Source organism: Thermobia domestica, chromosome 12 (genome assembly GCF_964235325.1).
Source record: "Thermobia domestica chromosome 12, izTheDome1.hap1.1, whole genome shotgun sequence".
Taxonomy (NCBI): Eukaryota; Metazoa; Arthropoda; class Insecta; order Zygentoma; family Lepismatidae; genus Thermobia; species Thermobia domestica.
In genome coordinates this window covers 9,085,125-9,107,485 of record NC_137465.1, presented here as the reverse complement: position 1 = coordinate 9,107,485, position 22,361 = coordinate 9,085,125, and the positions used below count along the sequence as shown (strand labels likewise).

Genomic DNA, 22,361 nt, shown 5'->3' with positions numbered 1-22,361 from the left:
TATGCACCGAGGCTAAGGGAGAATAAATGAATGAAATGGTGGAATGAAGAGAGTAAGAGGAAATGGGAGAACCCTGAGAAAACTCACGCAGACAGTGTTTGTCCACCACAAAGCTCACTTCGGGCGAGTTGGGGTCGAACCAGGGACCCCACGCATCAGAGGTCAACGTTCTACCACTGAGCCACCGCAGTCCACAGGACATGCAGTCTGTATGAAAAGTTGGCACGGTGATGTATAGAATTCCCATTAAAAATCCCTTGGGCAAGAGATCTCTAGATAGCTTACAAAATACGAAGATTATATACAACAAAATCTTCGTTATGGAGAGAGCTGTACCATTTGGTAGAATGGTCACCTCGGTATGATCGAGTCGATCCCACGCTATATGAAATTATGGTGGACAACATAGTGTCTATGGGTTTTCTCGGGAATCTTCCGTTTCCTCGCACCTTCCGTTTCGATTGTCAATCCACCAATTCTTCCATAATCAGCATAATCATTTACTTTCATTAACAATTCTTTAGCCTATTGGGCATAATTTTCTGTTATATATATACAATGTGTTTCAGGAGGAAGGGACAATATTTTGGGAAATGGTAGTATGAGTGATTCAAAGCAAAAATGTTCATATAAACATGGGTCCTAAACTCAACGGTTTGTGAGCTACAGGTTGTGATCTATTTTTGACTCTATCTTGCGTATTGCTCACTCTGTAACTGTTCTACAGATGTGAGACAGAGGATTTGAAAGGTGATGGAATGGCCTTTCCAACGGTATGCAGCATGGAGCACTGGTATCTTTGGAAGGGAAGTTATTGAGGGAAATTTGGGAAAGTTAAGGTTATTTACAGAAATTGGATTGCAACACTGATTCCCAAATATACCTCAATAACTTCTCTTCCAAAGACACCACTGCTATATATTGTACATTGATGGAAAGGTCATTTCATCACCTTTCAACAAACCGTTGAGATTAGGACCCATGTTCATACAACTTTTTTGATTAGAATCACTCATACTACTATTTCCCAAAATATTGCCCCTTCCTCCTGGGACACCCTATATATATCAGGTGTTCTAAAAATGGCGCCCACCGACAACAGAGCGCTATTCTTCAGATCAAAATAAAGCGAAAATGCTATATAATAGTATATCCTCTGGGGCTTCCTTCAGCTGCCATGGGGAATCAAAATTTCACTATGTGGCAATGTCGCAGATTAATTTGGAACCATTAGCATTGCTCTACGAAGCTTGAAGCCGTTACATCGATTACACTAATAACTGGTGCCAGTGTCAACATCTATCAACTTTAACTGCCATCTAAAAAGTCGATGTGACTATCTGATGGTTTGATAATCTCTATAGTTCTTTATCTGCGACGTTGTCACTTAGTGTAATTTGCGTCTCCAGACGAGGCCCCAAAAAGCATACTATTATATACGTATATATTTTTCGTTTTATTTTGACTTATAGAAGTTCTCTGTAGTCCGTGGGCGCCATTTTTTTTTTTTTTAGAACATGCTATATACAGGGTGGCCCAAAAGTAGGTATACAATCCCGTACCGATCAGCTCACTGTATTTTATTATTAAACAGCTAGACCTAGATTTTTTTATTATTATTTGTTCTTAACATCTTTTTACTTATAACTTAAGCATGGAACAGTCGAAACAAATAAATTCATAAACTAGAATGTTATACTTAATCAATTTAGAGGTGTGTACTTACTTTTGGGCCAAGGATGAATGTCCTTGTAACTTTTAAACTAATAGACAGAAAATGTAAAATCTGTACCATGCAAACATTAGCAGGGGTGTACTATTTGGCATACTCTCTGATATCACAACGTTAAATGTGTTGCCAACCCAACAAAGTTATATTTTTCAAATGACACTACGTTAGGTTATTACATTATTAATAAACGAAAACTGACCAAAGCACCAAATATATATTAATAATACTTGTTTAACAGTTTTGGCAATGCAATATCTCCTTCATCAGACACGTTATGAAAGATCAATACAAGAATAAAAACTTAAATATTCACACTTCCCAGAGCCCCAACTAGGGTTTACTTCATTGAGATTTGAAACAGAAACTTACGACCTAGAATGGACACGGTAAACAACTATTGAGAATATTCTCATTAGCCGTCCAGATAGGCGTTTTATTTATTTTTTTCAGTATTTAGTAATAATGTTGTATGTTTTTTATTGCATTACTTTAAGTACAGTCAGTACGTACATTAAGCGGTTTTTACAAGGGAATGGGAATGACATTTACTTGAGAGTAAAACTATTACATACAGTAGGCCCATATCATATTACCCAGCGACACTATTTTCTTTACGGAGGGTTATTTCACACTCATCCTCCCAGTAATTCGAACATTGTGCACAGTATTTCGATATTAGCCTATAGTTTTTACATTTATAAACAACGTATTTAGTATATAATCCGTTCGCGTTTAAATCTCCCGAAAGGGTTGAAATATAAAGGAAACTGAATTCATAAAAATAAAAAATAATCCAAAGGATCCAAATAAAGGAAAGACCCAAAAATAGATCAAAAGATTGTGATCTTAGCCAATAATTAATTTTTGGACCAGGAGCCACAAGATTTTTGAACAGCCCCTAAATTGAGTTTTTTGTATTTTTTTAAGGAATAAACACACATCATACTGAGTTAAGTGATAGTTTGGGTTTTGCTACACTATATGTAGTTCTCCAGATATAAGGCCTACAAGAAAATTTTTGCCTGAAATATATTAGATTTTTTGATCCAAAAACAAGAACCAGGGACTGTGATAAACTTTCTTTTTTTATTAAAATGTACCCTATAGCATAGCGTTCTGAGAAGAACGAAGGCAGAACAGTATAAAAAAGAAGAAACAATGTACTACAGTACAGCGTAGGAGGCGGAAGAATGATGTTGAACAGAACTTTTCGGTCTATAGAAAAAGAAATCTTTTCATCGTAAAGATTAGTTAAATGGTAAAATTACTCATTGCAGCTTTGGAAAATTCGAGATTGCTAATAAAACTGGAACTGACCAAAGCAGTATACATATATTTTACGAGTATATATCTATATTACAGTTTCGGCTACGTACGAGTAACAGCCTTCCTCAGACACATTATATCTTATTAATATCCAATTTTGACAGCTAATATACAATCTGAATGCAAGACACGACCACTTTCTCTTTACAAAACGTAAACTTTTAATTGGTTCTAAAAAAGTAAATTTTTAATTAGATGATGTAACTTTCTCTTTTTGCGTACCTGTTATGAAACTTTTAAGAACTAAACTCTAAATTAGGTGTTTGTCACTAACATTTCTATTCTCCATTCTACACCTGTTCTAATAGCTCCTGTTAATCCTTTTCATTCTTTCTACTTTGTCTATCACTTTTTCCTCATCATTCATGTATCACAAGTCCAATAGACCAATTGATCAACTTCTCCTTCCCGTATTTCTTAATTCACTCGGCTTCTTTCCACTTTCTTATCACTCTCCTTTTTTTCCCTTTCTAATCCTTTTATTCCTTCCCAATCTATCTCATGTCCCGTTTTTTTAATGTGTTTATATATTGCGTTGTTCTCTCTTTTTAGTCTGGCATCGTCCTTATGTAGTTTTATCGTTTGTCCTAATCTCTTTCCTGTTTCCCTATGTATTTCACATCGCACTCTTTACAATTAACCTAGTACAGTACTCCTTCCTCTTGTGATCTTATCTCCTTTTCTTTCTTTTCTCTCTCACTAAGTCTATTATCGTGTTCCCTCCTTTCCTGTAAGTTTTAATCCCCTTCATTTCTCAACAGGTTTTTCACGACCTCCGTTTTCTCGCATAAACTTTCAATACCAAACCATTTTTTCTTTCTTTCTCTGCTTCTTCCTCTTTTCCTTTCTTTTAAATTTTCTCTTCTATATCCGTTTCCATTTAATAACTGGCACAGTATTTGTCTTATTTCTTCGTCGGTATCTACAATTTCTATCCTCTTTCTCAAGTTCTATATAACATTCTTCCAATGTGAGAAAGACTATGTTACATAGCCGAAACTGTAACACAGATATATACTGTTAATATATATATATATACTGCTTTGGTCAGTTGTAGGAAAATTAGTTTTAATTGTATTTAAAATATGTATATACCATTTATTGTATAAATAGCTGAATGTTAAGAATAAATGCATATTCTATAAAACGTGGGATCTATATATTTTGTGTTATATGACTGTTCGAGGTCAAATATAATGATGATGTGGACATGAATTAGAAACTGGTGGCAGCGCCCGTAACAGCATTTATTAGCAATTTAAAGTTAAAACTCTTTGAGAGCATTTGCTTTCAAATATTCAACTTACCTACATCTTCAAGAAAAGATTCCACGATTACTCCCTTTCTAGTGAGATGATAGCACGTTAAAAGAAACGCACGGTAACAGAGGGAGTGAAAATACTCTGGTATTTCTGGAAACCTATCAATCAAAAGAATGACTAGCCTCTGCAATGAAATAAGTTGTTCTTCAGTGATGGAATCCAAATGGCCCATTATTGTTCCTAAGGATTCTATGTAACTAGGGAGCTGGTTTAATGACTCTTGTGAAATCTCGAGAGAGCTGTAAAAGTTTAACAACATTTAGTTAAAAAGCATATCTGGATTCGAAACAAGAATAGTATATCAGAAAGAAAAACAATATTTAAATATACAAAAGGGGCTCGGTGGCTCAGTGGTAGAGCGTTCACCTCCGGTGCTTGGGGTTCCTGGTTCGATCCCAGCTCGCGCCGTGTGGACTTTGTGGTGGACAAACACCGTGCTCGTGGGTTTTCTCGGGGTTCTCCCGTTTCCTCCCATTTTCTTCATTTCACTCCTTTCTCATCATCACCGTTTCCTTTAGCCTAACCGACATAAGCGTGGGACGTAAAACTTAAAGATTTCATTTCATTTAAATATACAAAACTGATGCAAACTACCGAAAAATGCAGCCGCTGGGCTAGTGAGGACTCAAATCCGATATATTTCATTTAACAAATGGTTGCTCTAACAAACCTAACTTGAACTCTTTTATACACATTAACTATATATGTACATACAACAAAAGACAATTTACCAGGTGGTTTTAAAAATTAAAAATAAAAAATGAATGCAAAGGATGAATATGCAATACTAATAAAGCTTATTCTCACCTCAGCAACGTAGTATACGTTTCAACGACGATTTGTAGCCTTCGTCAGTACAATTCCTTAAGAAATCAGGTTGAAGACCCCCCATTATCGGTAACTTTCCTGCACTGTAGAGACAATTTAAAACTAAACTATCATTTTAACAATGCTTCCTTAACCTTATAACTGTATCTTTCACAGTAAGTAAGTGCATTTACAGTTAACAGAAAGATTACTCAGTTTGAAATTGTTTCTACAGTGCAGCAAATTTACCGATAATGTGAGTCTTCAAGCAACATTGATTTCTTAAGGAACTGTACTAACAAAGCCTTGAAATGTATAGGTCATGACTACCATTGTCTATTGGTTGGACACTTCAGTGAGTATAAGCATTATTAATAAAGTTAAAAAAAGGCTAACAGAAAGATTAATATATAATGCTGAATGGTGCGTTCTTTGAAAAGCTTGTATTAATTTCAGAATCTAACCATCTGATGAATCGTCTAGGTAGAATATTTACACATTTATAACGATCATAAAATGAAAACACGTGGAGTTTACAAGTTGAATCCAAATTAATAACAATTCATACTTATGTCACATGAATATATCTTTATTACACTTATGTCACATGAAATAAAACAGAATCGACTGTGTAAATTTGACATCCCATTCGCAAATAATCTACTAGTCTTCTGCCTTATTCTTAACGTACAGGTAATTGAATATAATTTTCGAAAGATATAATGAAGGTGTAAGAGACAAAAATATAATTGTAAGAATATTGTAAGACTTACTGTATAACTTTGAATTATGTTGTTTTACTTACAAATAACAACTTTAATTAAAGAATATCTGATCTGTTACGATTAATCACCAAATAAATTACCCAATCTAATATTCATAAATGGCGCATCGAAATATCTGACCAAAGACTACCGACATAAGAAAAAAAGACATACAGAATAGACATCAGACGAGAAAGAACAAGATTGCTTTCCAATCCTCGGTTTTTATAGCACTCTTAGTTTCCCTCTTTTAACACTTTGTTTTTCACTTTCACTGTTAGTTTCTCTGTGGAAAGCTCGCTATCGCTATTTCTTAAAATATCAGTGACGTCACCACACAAACTGGCAGCGCGTCTCGCTACTCGCATAGTTGGCGAGCCTATGAAACAGCTGTAATCTGTGAGCAAGAAAGAAGGGAAGACATGTCTTTCACGGCGTGATAAAATTATAAGTATCATTATTTTGTAAAATAATTGGACGAATATTTATTCAATCAATTTTATATTGTAATATATTTTATAGTTTACTTATTAGTAAGTATTGAGCATTAGTTTAATAAATCTTGTGATCTCTGATTCGGTGGTTTTGAATCATCTCTTGGTTTATTGTCGCATGCCATTAGTTGTTAGCTTTCCTTGCACGTGGTTTATCTGTGTTTCTGAGCAGGTCACGAGGAAGCACATTCCTGCTGTATGCTACCTTGGCCGGCAACGAGTGAAATTTTCACTTGTTGTGAAGGTTTGTTGGTCCCTGGATTTTACTTTTATGATCCTTTTAATTAGATGAGCTGGCTTTTACAGTATCTTTCGAACAAACAAAAACCATTGTTACTGTAATCGTTTGAAAAGGAACTGCAGTAAGAAAGACAGAGAATTGGTTTTTTAACATGACCGTAGAAGAAACAATTTTATATGAGGAGAAAAACTATTAATATAGAGTGACATTTTGCTACGCTGAAAATTATTTCACCTATCTTCTATTCTTTTACTTAAGATCATTATTATTATTTCTCTTAACTTACCCGAAATATGCTTGTTCTGATCTCTGCATCATCAGTACAAACATTCGAGATACATCAGAACTGCTCATGTGAACTTTGCAGGCAGCAGCAAATAATCCAAAGCCTTTAATTGCTTGAGCTAGCTCATACGGCCTTATATCTGTTTTCTTCAAGCATTCCCTGAAGTAGCCGATAAAGTACTAAAATAGAAAATAATAAACTCGTTTAATATCTGAATTATTATTATTTTTAACAATAAATAACATATAAAATCACACGATATGGTTAGGGAAGGTGGGAAAGGTTATTCCTAAACTTTTTTTTAATAAGAATAAATCATTCATTTTTCTTCTCAAAATTCTATCTTTAGGGTATTAAATTATGCAAATTTTAATGTTTTCTTACCATTCATGAAATGAATTCTTTAGTTTAACCGCCTGTAGGTTTGTATTAAAAAAAAAAAAAAAAAAAAAAAAAAAAAAGCAAGTGAGATGGAAGAACCAAGAAAACGGAACGGGTAAACCCCGACAAAATCCACGAACACGATATATTACTAGTACCACAAACGGTAGTTTGTGGTACTAGTCTAGAAATAACTACCATCCACATATGTAACTTGAATGACTACCAAATATAAAATAAGGAATGTTATCTACGAGGGAGAGTCCAAAAATAAGTTTTCCCTCTCGTTTTCCCCAGGAAAGCGAACAGCAATAGGGGAAACACGACAGCGGTTGCGTGCGCAACACACCCAGACATAAGTGAGTATTGTTCATCCACGATCCTGCAGATGGCGCCGTCGCAGCGCCTGAGAAAAGCGGAGACGATTCTTTCAATCTGAGTCTGGTACCTATGCAGAGAAGGCTTTTGATGTCGTGGTTAAAATAGGAAGTGCGAGCTGTTGCCCAGGCGATTCGGAACAAGCGGCCTGACTTTCTCACATCTGGTGTTCTGTTGTTGGATGACAATGCGAGATCACACTCAGCGACCGTAACACAAAACTATATTGCAACTTTTAGGTGGGAGCGCCTTGTCCATCCACCATACAGTCCTGATCTCGCACCCCGTGACTTCCATCTGTTTCCGGTTTTGAAAGAAAACTGTTGGCGGCAGGCGCTTCGGAAGAATGCTGAAGTCACAGAAGCTGTTCGCTGTTTCTATCGTATGCAGAGCCCTGAATTTTTCCTGGAAGGGCTTTTGAAGCTTATAGACTGGTATGACAAATGTGTCAATGTACGTGGTACTTATGTGGAAAAATAGGTACGTCTGATCTTTGATGTAGCATGCTATTGGAGAAATTTATTTTCGGACTCTCCCACGTATATAGAGAGCATTAAAAAAATTAACAAAACAGTAAAAACAACACAACAGAATTCTTCTATTGTTTGATCTCTACTTCCCATTCTATCCATTCTATCGAGGACTTTTTAGCGAAAGGGCTTACAGTGTATCTATTTTAACTCTCGGAAGTCTAATGGAGTACATTTTGTACCCCACACTTTCAAATTTGCTTCTATTTCCTGTATTTTTCTGCGATTTTGGCTGTTACTTTTCCAGCTGAATATTTTTGTCTCTTCTACATTTTCTACATGAAAGCTCCGGTGAATGTTATTAATTATTGAAATAACTGGAAATTTGTACACCTGGAGTCCAAATTATACCCCTATGAGCTTCTATTTAAAAGTATTCTCTCTTTATATATATATATATATAGTTTGTGTTCGAAGTGGAAAAAAGCAGAGGCGGTGTGTTTTATTATGATTTTGACTCAACATACTTGTTATTTAAATATTGTCTTGATCACTGAAAAACCAGAGGCGGTATGGCATATGTATATATATATTACACCACTGTATATATATATATATATTACAAAGGATGGCTCTGCTCTTTGTCATATTAGTAAGATGTTATTCACCAGTAATGCGAACATTTGAGAACTTTCCAAATTTAATGTAAATGGATATTTTTTTCAATCTCTTGCATTTTTTGTTTCTTGGAGTTTACTTTTCTAGGTCCATGCATTCGTTTATTCAACCAATTTTGTTGTTATCATAATAATCTTAATTCTCTTTTTGCTTTTTAAAATATTGTACCATATTGTTTGAATTTATCAATATTATCAATAAAACCTGTGCACGCAAACAAAATAATAATCTTAATGCTTTCTCCCCAACATTAAGATTAAAAAAAAAAAAAAAAAAAAAAAAAAAAAAAAAAAAAAAAAAAAAGTTGGCATACAAAATGTAACCCACTGTGCTCTCGCGAAAGAAAAGGGGTTTGGGATTCCGAGGATTAATATTACGTAATAATGTTTTCACTTTTTCATTTGTAATTTTTTCTTTTTCTTTTTTTTTTTCATCCTTGTTTTGAAACTTCTTTTATATTCAGACTAGATCATTTGACTTGAAATACTTTTGTAACTTTTAAACTAATATATAAAAATTACTGAAATTCTGTACGGTTAAACACAACTTTTTTTAATTGCATTATATCAAGTTATTACGTATTTATCTAATATCATTCAGTGTTGTACGTAGTGGAAGTACATAGTCCATAAGTCGCAATGATCACGAACGCATCAATGAAGCTGCCAGCTCCATCACCTTGAATATACTTCACAACGTATGGTCAGAGATGAATTACCGTCTCGATGTTTGTCGCGTAAGTGATGGTGTGCATACTGAGTGCTTGTAATTCTAATGAGTACCACCAAATACGTTATGAGTTTATGCAACTAGTGTAGAAGTTTGAGCAGAATAGTACTTTTAGAATTAAAGTTACATGCTTTCCAATCTAGATAAACTGTTTTATGGGCACCTTGCACAAAAGCAATTGTTATACGGTCCATATGGTACGAATGTCTGAACACGAGGAGGTTGGGTAGGAAGCGGATTGGCCAGCGCACTGACACAGTAAGCTGAAGGCTCAGATTCGAATCAGTCCAGTTCTTCCACTTTCACTTTGAACTTCACATATAAAAATTTTACTTACCTCAAACGCTTTCCGATTCGGGGTAGATGTTTCTGTTAATCTTTCGCCCATTATCGTCAAAAATGCGTTCAATGCAGCTACTCCAGCTCTGTGATCCTCCCTGTTCGACGATTCTGCCCAATGTTTCAAAGCAGAATGCCAATATTTATACTCTGCGAAGAGGTGCTCTGCAAACTGCTCTGAGTGTTTCGTCAGGAGTTCCAAGGCATCTGTAAAGGACAGCAGACACAACGTAAATTTTACTGGATAAAAAAATGTTTAATATGTCGTTTGTTTATTAATATCTGTGTTTAATGTCTGCATTTGTAAAAGATATATAGAAGAATATAAGTAGAAGGAAAAAAGGAGTGATGATTTGTTGTAGATGCTTCTTTTCTGATGTATATTATTTAATTTAATATGAGAATGGAATGCATTTCTCCAACTATATTTATGCCAAGTTTTTTTTATCACCGCTACTTTATCATCTATGTATATTTATCTTGTATAGAACATTAAATATCTTGTCACAGTATAATTCTTATGTTTTACTATATAAAATCATTAACATGTATGTACTAATATAAAAAATATGTAATTAAGATATTGACTCCGTAAATAAGATTTGCTCATTCTGGATCTAAGTTAATAACTACAGTTGGTCTATCATAAATTCCTCTTCTAATTGTAAACCAGCACACACATGAACCCTATTTATGACCAACTACCTATCATAACTTTTCGTTCCAACATGGAGTATAACAATAGATCTGTTTAAGAGTATTTATAATTATTTTTAATTTACTTTATCACTATTACAAAATTCAAATAATAATTTTGTGACTTTCTCGGACTTAGGATTTTGATTTCTGGGCTTTCTGTACCTATGGCCATGTTAGCCCGTCACATATGAGGGATGACGTCCTTCAACACACTATTCAGGAAAAGGGAACGAAGTAGCTTGGGACCTGTATGTTAGGTACCATCCCGGCATTTGCCTGGTGAGAATGAGGAAAATCCAGGAAAACCTCACTCAGGATGACTGGCCTGGAAAAAGTTTTTACATTTTTTCAATCGAGTGCCCCCACAGGGAATCGAACCCAGGACCGTTCGCACCTAGTGATTTTCTAGTACATACTCAGTCTTATAATAGAATAGTCAGTATTTGCATTTACTAATTACCGTTTGAAGTTTAATCCCTTTCCAACATACCGGCTACATGAGACAAAGACCTATAGTTTGAGATCCGAAGCACATGCACTTCTAGAGGGAATCCAATCCGAGTTTTACGCATCAAAAGGCAACACGTTAACCATACAACGTGGGGTTTCACCTTTTACTGCTGAATCACTGTTATAAGAGTGGAAATCACAATTGGTTTGAAGACCAATGTTCAATAAACATCTAAAACCAGTTGGGACTCCTCCAACAACATTGCCAGAACGAACTTAAAAAGAATTATTATTATTATTTTTTTATTAACGTCTACAGGCTTTATACAAATTGTTCTATGTACTTTATTATGATACCCATTAAACAATTCTTGTAATATATCTATCCATTTATAATTTCCTTAAGTACTAAATTTCTACCACATGTTTTGTTTAAGAGTTCTGTTAAAACGTTCTAAGACATGTTTTACGAAGACACATGTTCAAAATGGAAGGCTCAAAATTAAAAAAAAAAATCGCAAATAAAACACAAACACACATACACACACACACACATATATATATATATATATATATATATATGAGAGAGAGAGAGAGAGAGAGAGAATTCAGTAACGAATTTTTTTTAAGTTCGTTGAAAATGGTTAACTATTTCACTTCATATATATCATAAAATACACTTATAAATACGTGAACAAATGGAGTTCTGAAAAGAATGAGAATAGTGGCAGTGTTAACAAGCACTCAATACAAAGAATTCTCACATCAATTTCTCCGAAATTCGTGTTTACAAAATCAGCTCTTCGTAGTATCCAGTCTACACATGATAAAATTGCATATTCCTGTTTAAGATCAAATCAACACCTTCGAGATCAAAGCAACATCTAGCACCCACATAGTTTAGATGGATAAAAATAGAGTTTCGATTTGTTACCAATAACTCTATGCATGGGGAAACATTCTACAAGAATCCAAGCATCGATTTTTTTTTTTTTTTAATGGTATTATATGGAGTGGCTCAGAGCGAAGAACACCGAATGACGAATCTGCTTATGAAATGAAGTCTCACACTTCTCGTACTCAAGTTCTACTTCGTCTTCTCGTGGTGGTGTTGTCAATTCTTACTGGAGACAGGTTAAACCCTGTGGAAGGTAAGAGGTCAAAAGAAGTGGACCTGGTCCTCCAGGTTGGCGCTTGAGCGGAAAGCCAACAACCTATCCGCGTAAAAAGAGCAATATTCAGAAACCTAACAACAAGCCTCGGAATTGGACGGAAAACACACGATCCAATGGAGAGGCGTTGTTAAGGATACCCTACAATGGGCTATAGCGTAGAAGAAAAATATATGCAGGGTGTCCACACAATTTGGCCAAAAAAAAATTGCCTGACTTTCCATGACCAAAACTCCAAATTTCCCTGACCATTGAATAATTTAAAAATAAGAAAAAAGGAAGAAACCCCAATCTCCACCTTCCTCATAGCTGGCCATGTTCTCTCTCCACTTCTGTTTCTGTCTTTTTACAATTTTCTTTAATCCAAAAGAATGTAAATTTACAAACACACGCATTAGGCCGATATTACACTTACTATTCCATAAATTCAGTAACTGAACAATGGAACAATCGATTTTTCCCTGACCAATCCGCCATTTCCCTGACTTTCCCTGGTACATTTTTACTTCCCTGACTTTCCAGAATGTGGACACTCCGATATGTGAGTGGAGGCTCTAAACCATTCGATCTCAAATGAAAACACGCGTTTCGCCCGATTTTCGACAACAAATGCGTACAAGAATAAACGCGAGTTTGTATAGCTGATCTGCAAAATATCTTGCGCATAGATTCTGAAGCTACAAGTATTCCTATTTATTTTATGGTGCTATATTAGTGTTGTTAATTGAATGTGAAATGGAAAAGGACATTGGCAAGTGTTTGTCATTTGTAGAATAATCATTTTTGACGAGACCTACAAGAAAATTTCACAGAGTATTGCGTTAGTTTGTTGCTGGTAAGAAGGTTTATGTATTAAAGTTCTAATATACAAAATGCAGGCACCACAATGGACTACTTCGTTAAATAGAGCGCTTTGTGTGCGAGGAGTACAAGCAGTATGATTAGGCACTAAAAACAACAAAAATGAGAGGAAGAAAACAATAACGCACATGTTTTATGAAGAAATGGGCATTTGTGCCATATCGCCAGACCATTTTGAAAACTGAAAAAAAAAAGCACCAAAGTGTATTGCATTCGGTTATACTTTGTTGGATTACATTAAGTTACGTTAGATTACGTTACATTAGGCGTGCAGTATTACTTTAATACGGATCCATAGTATAAATATTAATAGTAGTAGAAACAGGAGTAAGAGTAGTAATAGTAGTAGTAGGAACGGGTTAGAAGCCCGGCAGGGGTTGGTTGGGTTCTGTTCTCGACATGAAATGGGCAAATTAAAGACTTGCCAATTTTTTTCTGTACATTTTACAATTTATGGATCCGTATAATAAAACAAGTGTACCTCTCCGCGAAATAGTCCATCCGCCTACACATACAGTGCCGCTAACAACATCAAAAACAATCAACAAATACAACCACTTTCTTAACTTTTACTCTTCCTCTTACCTGACTTTCACTCATTCTTTCTCACAAACTTAAATAAATTCTCTAATTGACCCGGTAAATTTCCTAAAATTGGTCCGGCGATACGGGACTTAACCCAAGAAATGGATTTAGTGTTGATCAGCCAAAGCGAGAAGAAGGAAACACTAATGATGGTAACAATGCGAGAACAGTTTTCAATGCTCCAAATAAAGTAGCAGAAATTAAGGGTCTTGACGCTCGACTCATTACATGTTTCTCAAATGTTTTGAGTGCCTCATCAAGTTGCCACTACAATCAACACGGAAGTCTTTTAAAACCTACTGCTTAAAAACTGCTAAATTATTTGCCGCGTATCTGTACACAAGCTTCTCATATATGGCGCTGACATGATCAAATCATTGCTACTGTCAATAGGACAGTTGTTTGGAGATGTCTAGTCTAGTCACAAGGAACATAAGAACATTCGTCTTCCAAATTCTAGAAAAAAACCTCTGGAGTAAACTGATATACTATATGTGATGATGATATAATCCGATTCGGCCATTTCTGCCCACAAGAAAACAATTAGAAAAAAACAAATTTTTGACAGATGATTGACATTCTTGACATTCCAAACTTACTAAAAGATGTAGCATGAGGATTCCATAATGATGATAATGATTAACCTGATTTATTCAGATGGCAAAAATACTCTGTTATTTGCTAAAATATTATGTATTGTCAAATAAGCACCATTACAGCAGTTTTCAAGAAAATCTCAATTTTTCAGTTTCACCCTTCAGTAAACTACCTTATTTTTGGAGGAAGGAAGAAGATTAAAAAATCTTCCCTAGAGAATCTTGTAAAAATCTAAAGTTTAAAATCTGATGCGGAAACGTTGAACAGTATGGCATCTTGGCGAATGAACGGACACATTCAAAAAATCACTTCTTCGGCATATTAGTCACGAAATGTGTAAAACCGTTGAAATTTCGAATTTATACTTTTTTATCGGTTGAGACATTGGATAAGAAGGAATTGTATCATGAGGGACGTGCTAGAGGGTATGGTGGCAGGAAAGAGAGGGAGGGAACGAAATAGACTACAATTAATGGACGATATCAAAACAGAAAAACCGTACGTGAAGACGCAGACGTTAGTGGAAGACCGTGGAACATGGAAGCTTCTCAGCTGCAGCAAATGACCTACCAATAAGGCAGAATACCCATGATATTGATGATAAGTGTCCCTTTTATTGTCACTCGAAAGTAAAAGTGAAATTATTTACACTGGTCATTAAAAACAATTTGCTGATATTAAATAAATTTGCTTAAACTATAAAAAATACACAAGTACAATGCGAGGAGCATAGAATTTATTAACAAAATTGCTCTGCAAGAGGTTCACATAAAAACTTATAATACAGGAACACTTTGAAATATTACTCAGATAAATACTTTCGCAACCTTCGGCTTTCCATCGCCGAATATTAACATACCGAAGTAAGCAATCACTGAATAATCTCCTAGATAATTATCTTTCACTTTTATTTTAAATTTCAAGTAAAACAAATTTATTTTTTAATTATGAATTTATGAATATTCAAGAATTGAATATTGTTAATAATTCCTACCTCGCTGGGCAACCTTTCGAGATGCCTCAACTTCAGGGTCGCACACTTTCTTAACAACATTATAGATCATTCGACAATTTTCTGGATTATCTTCTGGGCTTTGACTAAATCCATAAAGGAATGCTGTTAATCCCTTCAAACAACCTGCTATAATATTGTAGGAAACATTTTTAGCCGATTTGGTCTATAGAGAAGAGAAAAACAAAATTTTCTATCAGAATAGACATTCTGATTATGTGACACTGACATAACTGTCATTTTGTACTGATCTATTTGTTACAATTGTTTTGTACTTTAGGAAAAAAAATACATAAATAAGCTGATAATTCTTAGATAGACGGGACAGATTGTTGAAATGGATAAAAATGAGCGGGGTACATAGTGTGTTAGCTCGAAAATCTCTGAGAAAATGACCTTTTGGTAGGTCAAGAAGACGACACGATAATGTAATGATGAATTTGAAAAAAGCGAATAATAATAAAGAGTTTCTAGTTGGAGTAGTTTGGGATAAAATAAGATTCACTGACAGGCACTTGTTTCTGCGTCAATGAACTTTTGGTTTCTTAACTCTTTAACTATTATTATTATTATTATTATTATTATTATTATTTGAAGACGTTAGTGTATAGTTATTTTGAAGTAGGATATCGTCAAAAGTAACAGTACAAATTAACAAAAAAGAAAAAAATAAATCAGACTTTTCTTTTTTGAGTGATACAGGAGAATGAGAGACATAATTGAATGCTATTCTTGTGTGGAACATATATTCCCCAGTGATAATGAAATAAATGAATATTCTATTTTTATCCTTATAAGGATTTGTATGTAGCGTACTCAGGCATCTTTTTATAAGAATGCACCACCCACCATACTCATTCGATGAACAGCGCCTGTCTCAGCCAACGAGATAGGGTAAGGAGATTGATTACCTTGAGATCTGGCACTGGCTTAAAGGTTAAGGTATTACCAGGCACCTCGCCCAACCTCAAAGGGTAAAGAAATTACATGAATATCTGTCCGAAGACTAAAGTGTAAGACGAATACCTAGACACCCGGGCGAAGCCTATAAGGTAAGGATTTGATTCACAGTTAGTAACCCAGGATTAGTCATTATCTTCAGCGTAAGTCGATGAGTTTGTTCCAAAGAGGGCTTTTTAAAGAATCTTAAGTGTGTCGAGTGCAAAGACTTACGACACGAATCTACCGCTGGAACTAATCAGAAACGCATGCAAAGCTGTATACAACACCAAACTTCAAAGGTCGGGCTTGCGTGGGAAGTCATAACGACTTCGAGTGTGTGATCTTCTTAGGGAACACGGTACATGATGTGCACTTGGCACTAGAAAGAAAGCTGAAACACTAGATACAACTTCATGTGCATCGGAGAGGATATTCCGATCTTTAGAAGCTCTGTGGTTGGAACAACTCATACAAGAAGTGTACCAGCTGGCGGAGTAGTGTAGAGAAAAAATATAACGTAACGCAGCATTTGTAGCTGTAGATGGAGGGGGAGCAACGTCTTTGTAGATGTATGTGTGTGTATTGCTTACCCAAAACTCGGGATAAGTAGTTACACCTCATTGTTACAATTATTCTGAGGACAAAAATATATATATTTGGCTATTATCATCTTGAAAACGAAAATCACATAACATATGCAAAATAAATAATTTCGTGCCAGACACAAAACCCAACTAAAGAAATAAAAACATTAATAATAATAATAATAATAATAATAATAATAATAATTTGCCTGGAAACAGGCTTAATACATACAGACTTATGGATATTCTCTATATTGTGGTTTTATTAGGGGAAACGAAAAAGGTGTGTATATTTTAACGACGAAGAGAGTGCAGGAAAGGTCAACAGGGAAAGGTTCAAGCTTTAATAAGCCCTTATGTTATTTACAAGGTTTCCTATACACAGCAAAAAGAATAAAAAGTATTAAATACGAATAACACAGTTACGTATTTCTTGCACGCAAATGCGAAAAAATGGTGTCCATATTTGAGGGCACTACAATACTTTATTATAAACAATCCTTACTTGCTGGGCATGCATATTTGAGGATCTCACAGCATTTCATTACAAACACTCTCTATTTGTTGTAAGTATTAAACTAGCTTAAGGAACTTAACAGACCTGGAAGAAATCTACTTTTGAGAAGGGGCATTTGCCTTCCTCTGGCTACATTTCTTTCGTTATTTTATTTATTTTTTCAATACGATGAGTGACGGAAATTTAAAACAATGTGATTTCTTTTCAAGTGTGGGACTAATGAGGTTTAAAAGATACGGGAAATGATAGATACAGATATTAATTTTACTTGATATACCTACCTGGTACTGAAGCTCGCTCATGTATCTCCTGAGTACTCTATCCTGAAACTCGACCATACACTCTGGATAGAATTTGGCTAAGACTCCCAACACATGATACGCTTTTTCAAGGACTGAAAGAAAATAAGAGAAAACACAATCAAATGTAAAAGAATAATTTCCTATTAATCATACACTATAAAGTAAAACTTCAGAACATATGGTTTCGAATTTTATCTATCATAAAATAGGAATTAAACTGAAAGTTTGAATTCTCTAAAATTTTTGGAAAAATCAGAAAAAATGTTAATTTTGCATCTCCTGATATTATAAAATTTTATTGAAAATGAAGGTGAGAACAATTGCATTTTAAAAAACACAAAAATATTGTCAAAATACTTTCCTCTGAGTTTTCTTAAAAAAGAAATTAAAATGAATCACTCTGACTTTAAAGGTGGTACGGTAGCTCAGTGGTAGAGCGCTTACCTCTGGTGAGCGAGGTTCCTGGTTCGATTCCCAGTTATATAAGATTGTGGTGGACAACATAGTTTCCGTGGGTTTTCTCGGGGTACTCCCGTCTCCTCCCATCAATTTTTCCTTCACTTGCTTTAGTCGTCGTCTCTCTTAGCCGAAAAGGCACATTAAGTGGACGTTGAACTGAAAGATTTCATTTCATTTTACTCTGAGACATTTTGACATCACTGTTCAATTACTTGTTGCCAACTAAATTTTCATGTGCGACGGTCCCACACTAAATTCTTCCTTTTAACGTAGGAATTATTAAATTTATTGAAAAAGAAGCTATATTCTACGACATAACATAAAAAATTGTAAAACGAAACGGGAGGGAAGAGGACTAAATCCTAGTCCTCCCCCTAGCTTAATGTGCGTCTATGATGCACAGGCTCTCGGGTGCGATTTCCGGTACAGAGCCTTGGAATATGAACGCATTACGGTAATTTAGATTCTCCCTTAAACCACACGTCCACATCTCTCAAAAGCCTCGGTGCTGAGAACGGAAGCTAAACTACCCCAAATCAACCAACAGAGAGTAATTTCTAGTATGAAAACAAATGTTTACATTGGTCGCTACAATAGTTTTAAGTCGGCAAATTGCCTGCACATTAGCGAATCTCTTAGGCCAACGATATCTATTGGCGTGGTTGTTCTTCATTATTAGGAATTAAGCGGCATGTACAGAAACGTTTGTTGTTTATGAATAGGATGTATTTAATTACCTTTTACATTACAATACTATACTTGGCCACCGCTGTTTTTAACACTTTCAATAATTAAAATAAATTACTATTACATTAAATAGGAAAAAAAATGGTTTTATGATCGGGGTAAACTTCTGAAGCTAACTATACAAGGTGACCAGTAAGTCCCTTTATATCCAAACTAAATATGTGTAACAATGTAAGATGTTAAAATATTTAAGACTGAACCTCGCATTCTGATCACTCGTATGAAAACTGCGCTCCTCACTTAAATTGCCACGTGACTGCCGTAACTACCTGCGAGAGGAGGAGAATAAAGTCTGTGAGTTGATCAGTTCATTGTCTCGCCTTTCCGTGTTTGATGAACAACAATGGCAGATATCAGACTTCACTGTAAAGGAGCGCTTCTCGTTCTGGTCGTCCATCAACCCGAAAGGAAACGTATGCGGAAGTCATTACGTCAGTATTCGTTCACCATGCAAGTCGACTAGAAAGGGTTTGCAGTTGGAATTACAAGGAGCAATATACAGCTCCACATGAAAATGAACTTGAAATAAGTGCAGGTATAAAGGGGCTTTCTGGCCACCCTGTACAAAGAGTCTCATTTCCAAACTTACCTTTGGGAACTGGTCTTCTAGTGCCGCTGCTGCTGACTTGTTTTAATAGCACGTCGATCATGTTCTGAACTTGCATATCGCTATTCGTGTGGTCACAGGTTTCCAGCATAACCACAAGAAGTTCACATGCCAACTCTTTCTCAAAAGCTGCAGCATCGCTTGTTATAAACAACATGCACATTTTCTGAAAGTTATCATGAAACAACAATTAACAAAATGTCACCAACTTTGTTCCAGAAGTATTATCACAAAAAACGGATATTCCAACAACAAAAATGCAACCAATACAAAGAAATCATTTTAAATATATTTAAACTTTATATACAAATATATTTATATTATATCCACGAGAATATTAAATGTGGACTCAAAACAGTCAATTCGTGTTATTATTCTCTCCAAACTTTTTTGTCTTTGCGAACTCTATTGAAAAATTGAATATACACAAAATATAAAGTATATACAAAATGATAAGTATGTCTCTTGTGTTATATGATTACGAAACAAGGTCACTTACTCCGAGGGAAAAGCATAGCAGATTGAAAGTATTTGAAACGAAAATTCTGAGCCAAATATTGGGGACTAAGACGGAATGGAGAATAGCGGCAACTTCATAACGAAGAACTGCATAAATTTATATCGTTTACCAAACTTTGTTAGGATCATCAAGTCTAGGAGGCTCAGGTGGGTAGGTGGTGTAGCCGGAAGAAAGAAAGAAAGAAAGAAAAAAAAAAACACTTAGGATTTTTTAAAGGAAAATCTCCCCACAACGTTCCATCCATCGCAAACTCTGGGTGGTACCATTATACAAAAATGTGTTCAATTACTTCGATTATAAGCAAAAACGTTATGCAACATATGTTATAGAGGTCTGCTACATCTACATGCGTCTAAACTAGTACTGTTCAAATTTCATGACATTTTCGGTTTTACGAAAAATCGAATATTTGGAAATCGACTTTCCGATTTGGTTTTGAAAACTGAAACCGGTTTTTCGGTTTTCAAAACCGAAACGAATTTTCCGGTTTTGAAATCAAACATCTGTTATAAAAATCGAAATTGAATTTTGATTTTGAAATAATAAAATGGTTTCAAAATCCAACAACCACTAGCGAGTTTCGTTGTCTCTCCATTGCGAATATACTTTCACGCAAATAAAAATGCTCAAATTAGAAGGAAAGGTATTTACTTTCTTTCTATTTCTTTAACATTACCATTCCACTAGTTTTCGAAACATTCCCTATACAGGGTGTTTCAAAACAACACCGACAATGTCTGGGAAGTGATTTCTGACATCAAGATAAGAAAAAGATAATAGACCAATTTGGATGCAATTCGTCATTTCGGAGTTATAGGCTGCCGAAAACATGAAAATAAGATCTTTAAAGGTCCATAGCTTCAATACTATGGAACCTACTGTAGTCGGGTCAAAACTTCACTTAGAAACTAGTATACGACCAATACAAATATCCATGTTTCAGAATCCTGCAGTACTTCCGAAACATTTTTTATAGAGATAATTGGTGAATACTTCAAGTTATATGCCCGTAGCAAAACTCCTCTATAAAAATTGTAGCGTGAGTAATGCAGGATTCTAAAACATGTATGTCTGGATAGTGCACATATTCTTTCCTAAAGGAAGTCTCGACCCAACTACGGTAGGTCTTATCATATTGGAGCTATGGACCTTTCAAGTTTATTTTTTTTCGACAACTTATAACTTCGAAATGACAGACTTCTGCACCCAGATTGGTCTATACTTTTTGTCCTAGCTTGGTGTCAGGAACCACCTCCCAAATGTAGTCGGTGTTGTTTTGAAATACCCTGTGTAATTAATGCTCGAAACGAGAATATCAAACATTAGCGCCGTAGCCTACATATTTTGCATGAGTTTTCAAGTGTATCATCCATTTAGAAACTTCATATGTACAATCTCACTACCATGATTGGCTGGTTTAAACCACCTGGGTTTTAAAAAAAACTGGTTTAAACAAACAAACAAACAAACAAACAAAAACAAAACAAAACAAAATAAAAAAAAAAACAAAACAAAAAAAGCTTTAAATCGTGTGAACTTCATGATGGCATTTCCACATATCAAGCCATCTGCATTAGTTTTATCTCCTTTTCACGTTTTAATCAAGGAGTCCCATGTTAAATTCTTGGTCGAACCACAAACTTTCAAATGTAAACCAAGTACCTGTTCCGACGTCACTTTAAGCAAAGTCTTCTACTTGATAACTTCGGTATTACATAAGGATGTTAAGCCTAAACACACGAAACGAAACCAAATTGTATATTTCTGCTTGCTTGAATGCTTGTTGTTTTATAAAGAAGCCAACGTTGCTTAAATATATTGATGGAAATTGGCAAAATTTATCGATTGCTTAGTGGCTTCCAAATTAGCTTGATTGGACTTTGTTTTAATTTTATTGAATGATATCTACATACTAAATTTGTAACCTAATACTTCAGTTTTAGCGTACTGATTATGAATCGCTGACCGTAAAATTTTATATGCAAAACAATACCTGGATTTTCCCGTTATTGCTTTGCATTTAAAGTAATAACAGGAATTTCCCGGTGGCTAAGGCGGGAGTTTCCCGATTTAAGAAATTTACTGACTGGACCACCCAACTTTACACTGAAACGGGACAGTCCCAATTTCCGAATAACCGCATATACTATTGGTGTTATAGTGTAGTAGGTGGAACTTCCATTCTACTGTTCCAAGTCCAAATGGAGGACACTTTCTCTCGGATGTAAGCCGAGAAGCGGTTTGGATTCCGCTTTAAGCTTATGTGACCCCTTCCAGCATAACCTTGTTGTTGTGTACTAACACCAAGGTGAAACAAACTTTTACTGTTCATATGTAATATAAATACATAGAGCAAATTA

At 35.1% G+C, this 22,361-nt stretch overlaps 1 protein-coding gene across 2 annotated transcripts in view; it reads right to left on the bottom strand.

The window, feature by feature from the left end:
* Positions 1–22,361, bottom strand: part of LOC145666320 (DNA-dependent protein kinase catalytic subunit-like) — a 289,438-nt gene that overhangs the window by 259,616 nt on the left and 7,461 nt on the right. The window contains exons 3-8 of one of the 2 annotated variants that reach the window (XM_081733421.1): positions 19,464–19,647; positions 17,648–17,760; positions 15,306–15,489; positions 9,946–10,154; positions 6,973–7,151; positions 4,366–4,619 (exon numbers count right to left, since the gene is read on the bottom strand). In XM_081733421.1, coding sequence (XP_081589547.1) covers positions 4,366–4,619; positions 6,973–7,151; positions 9,946–10,154; positions 15,306–15,489; positions 17,648–17,760; positions 19,464–19,647 — 1,123 coding nt within the window. Of the gene's footprint in view, positions 1–4,365; positions 4,620–6,972; positions 7,152–9,945; positions 10,155–15,305; positions 15,490–17,647; positions 17,761–19,463; positions 19,648–22,361 lie in introns of those variants that run through there. The other variant, XM_081733422.1, reaches the window with a different exon arrangement.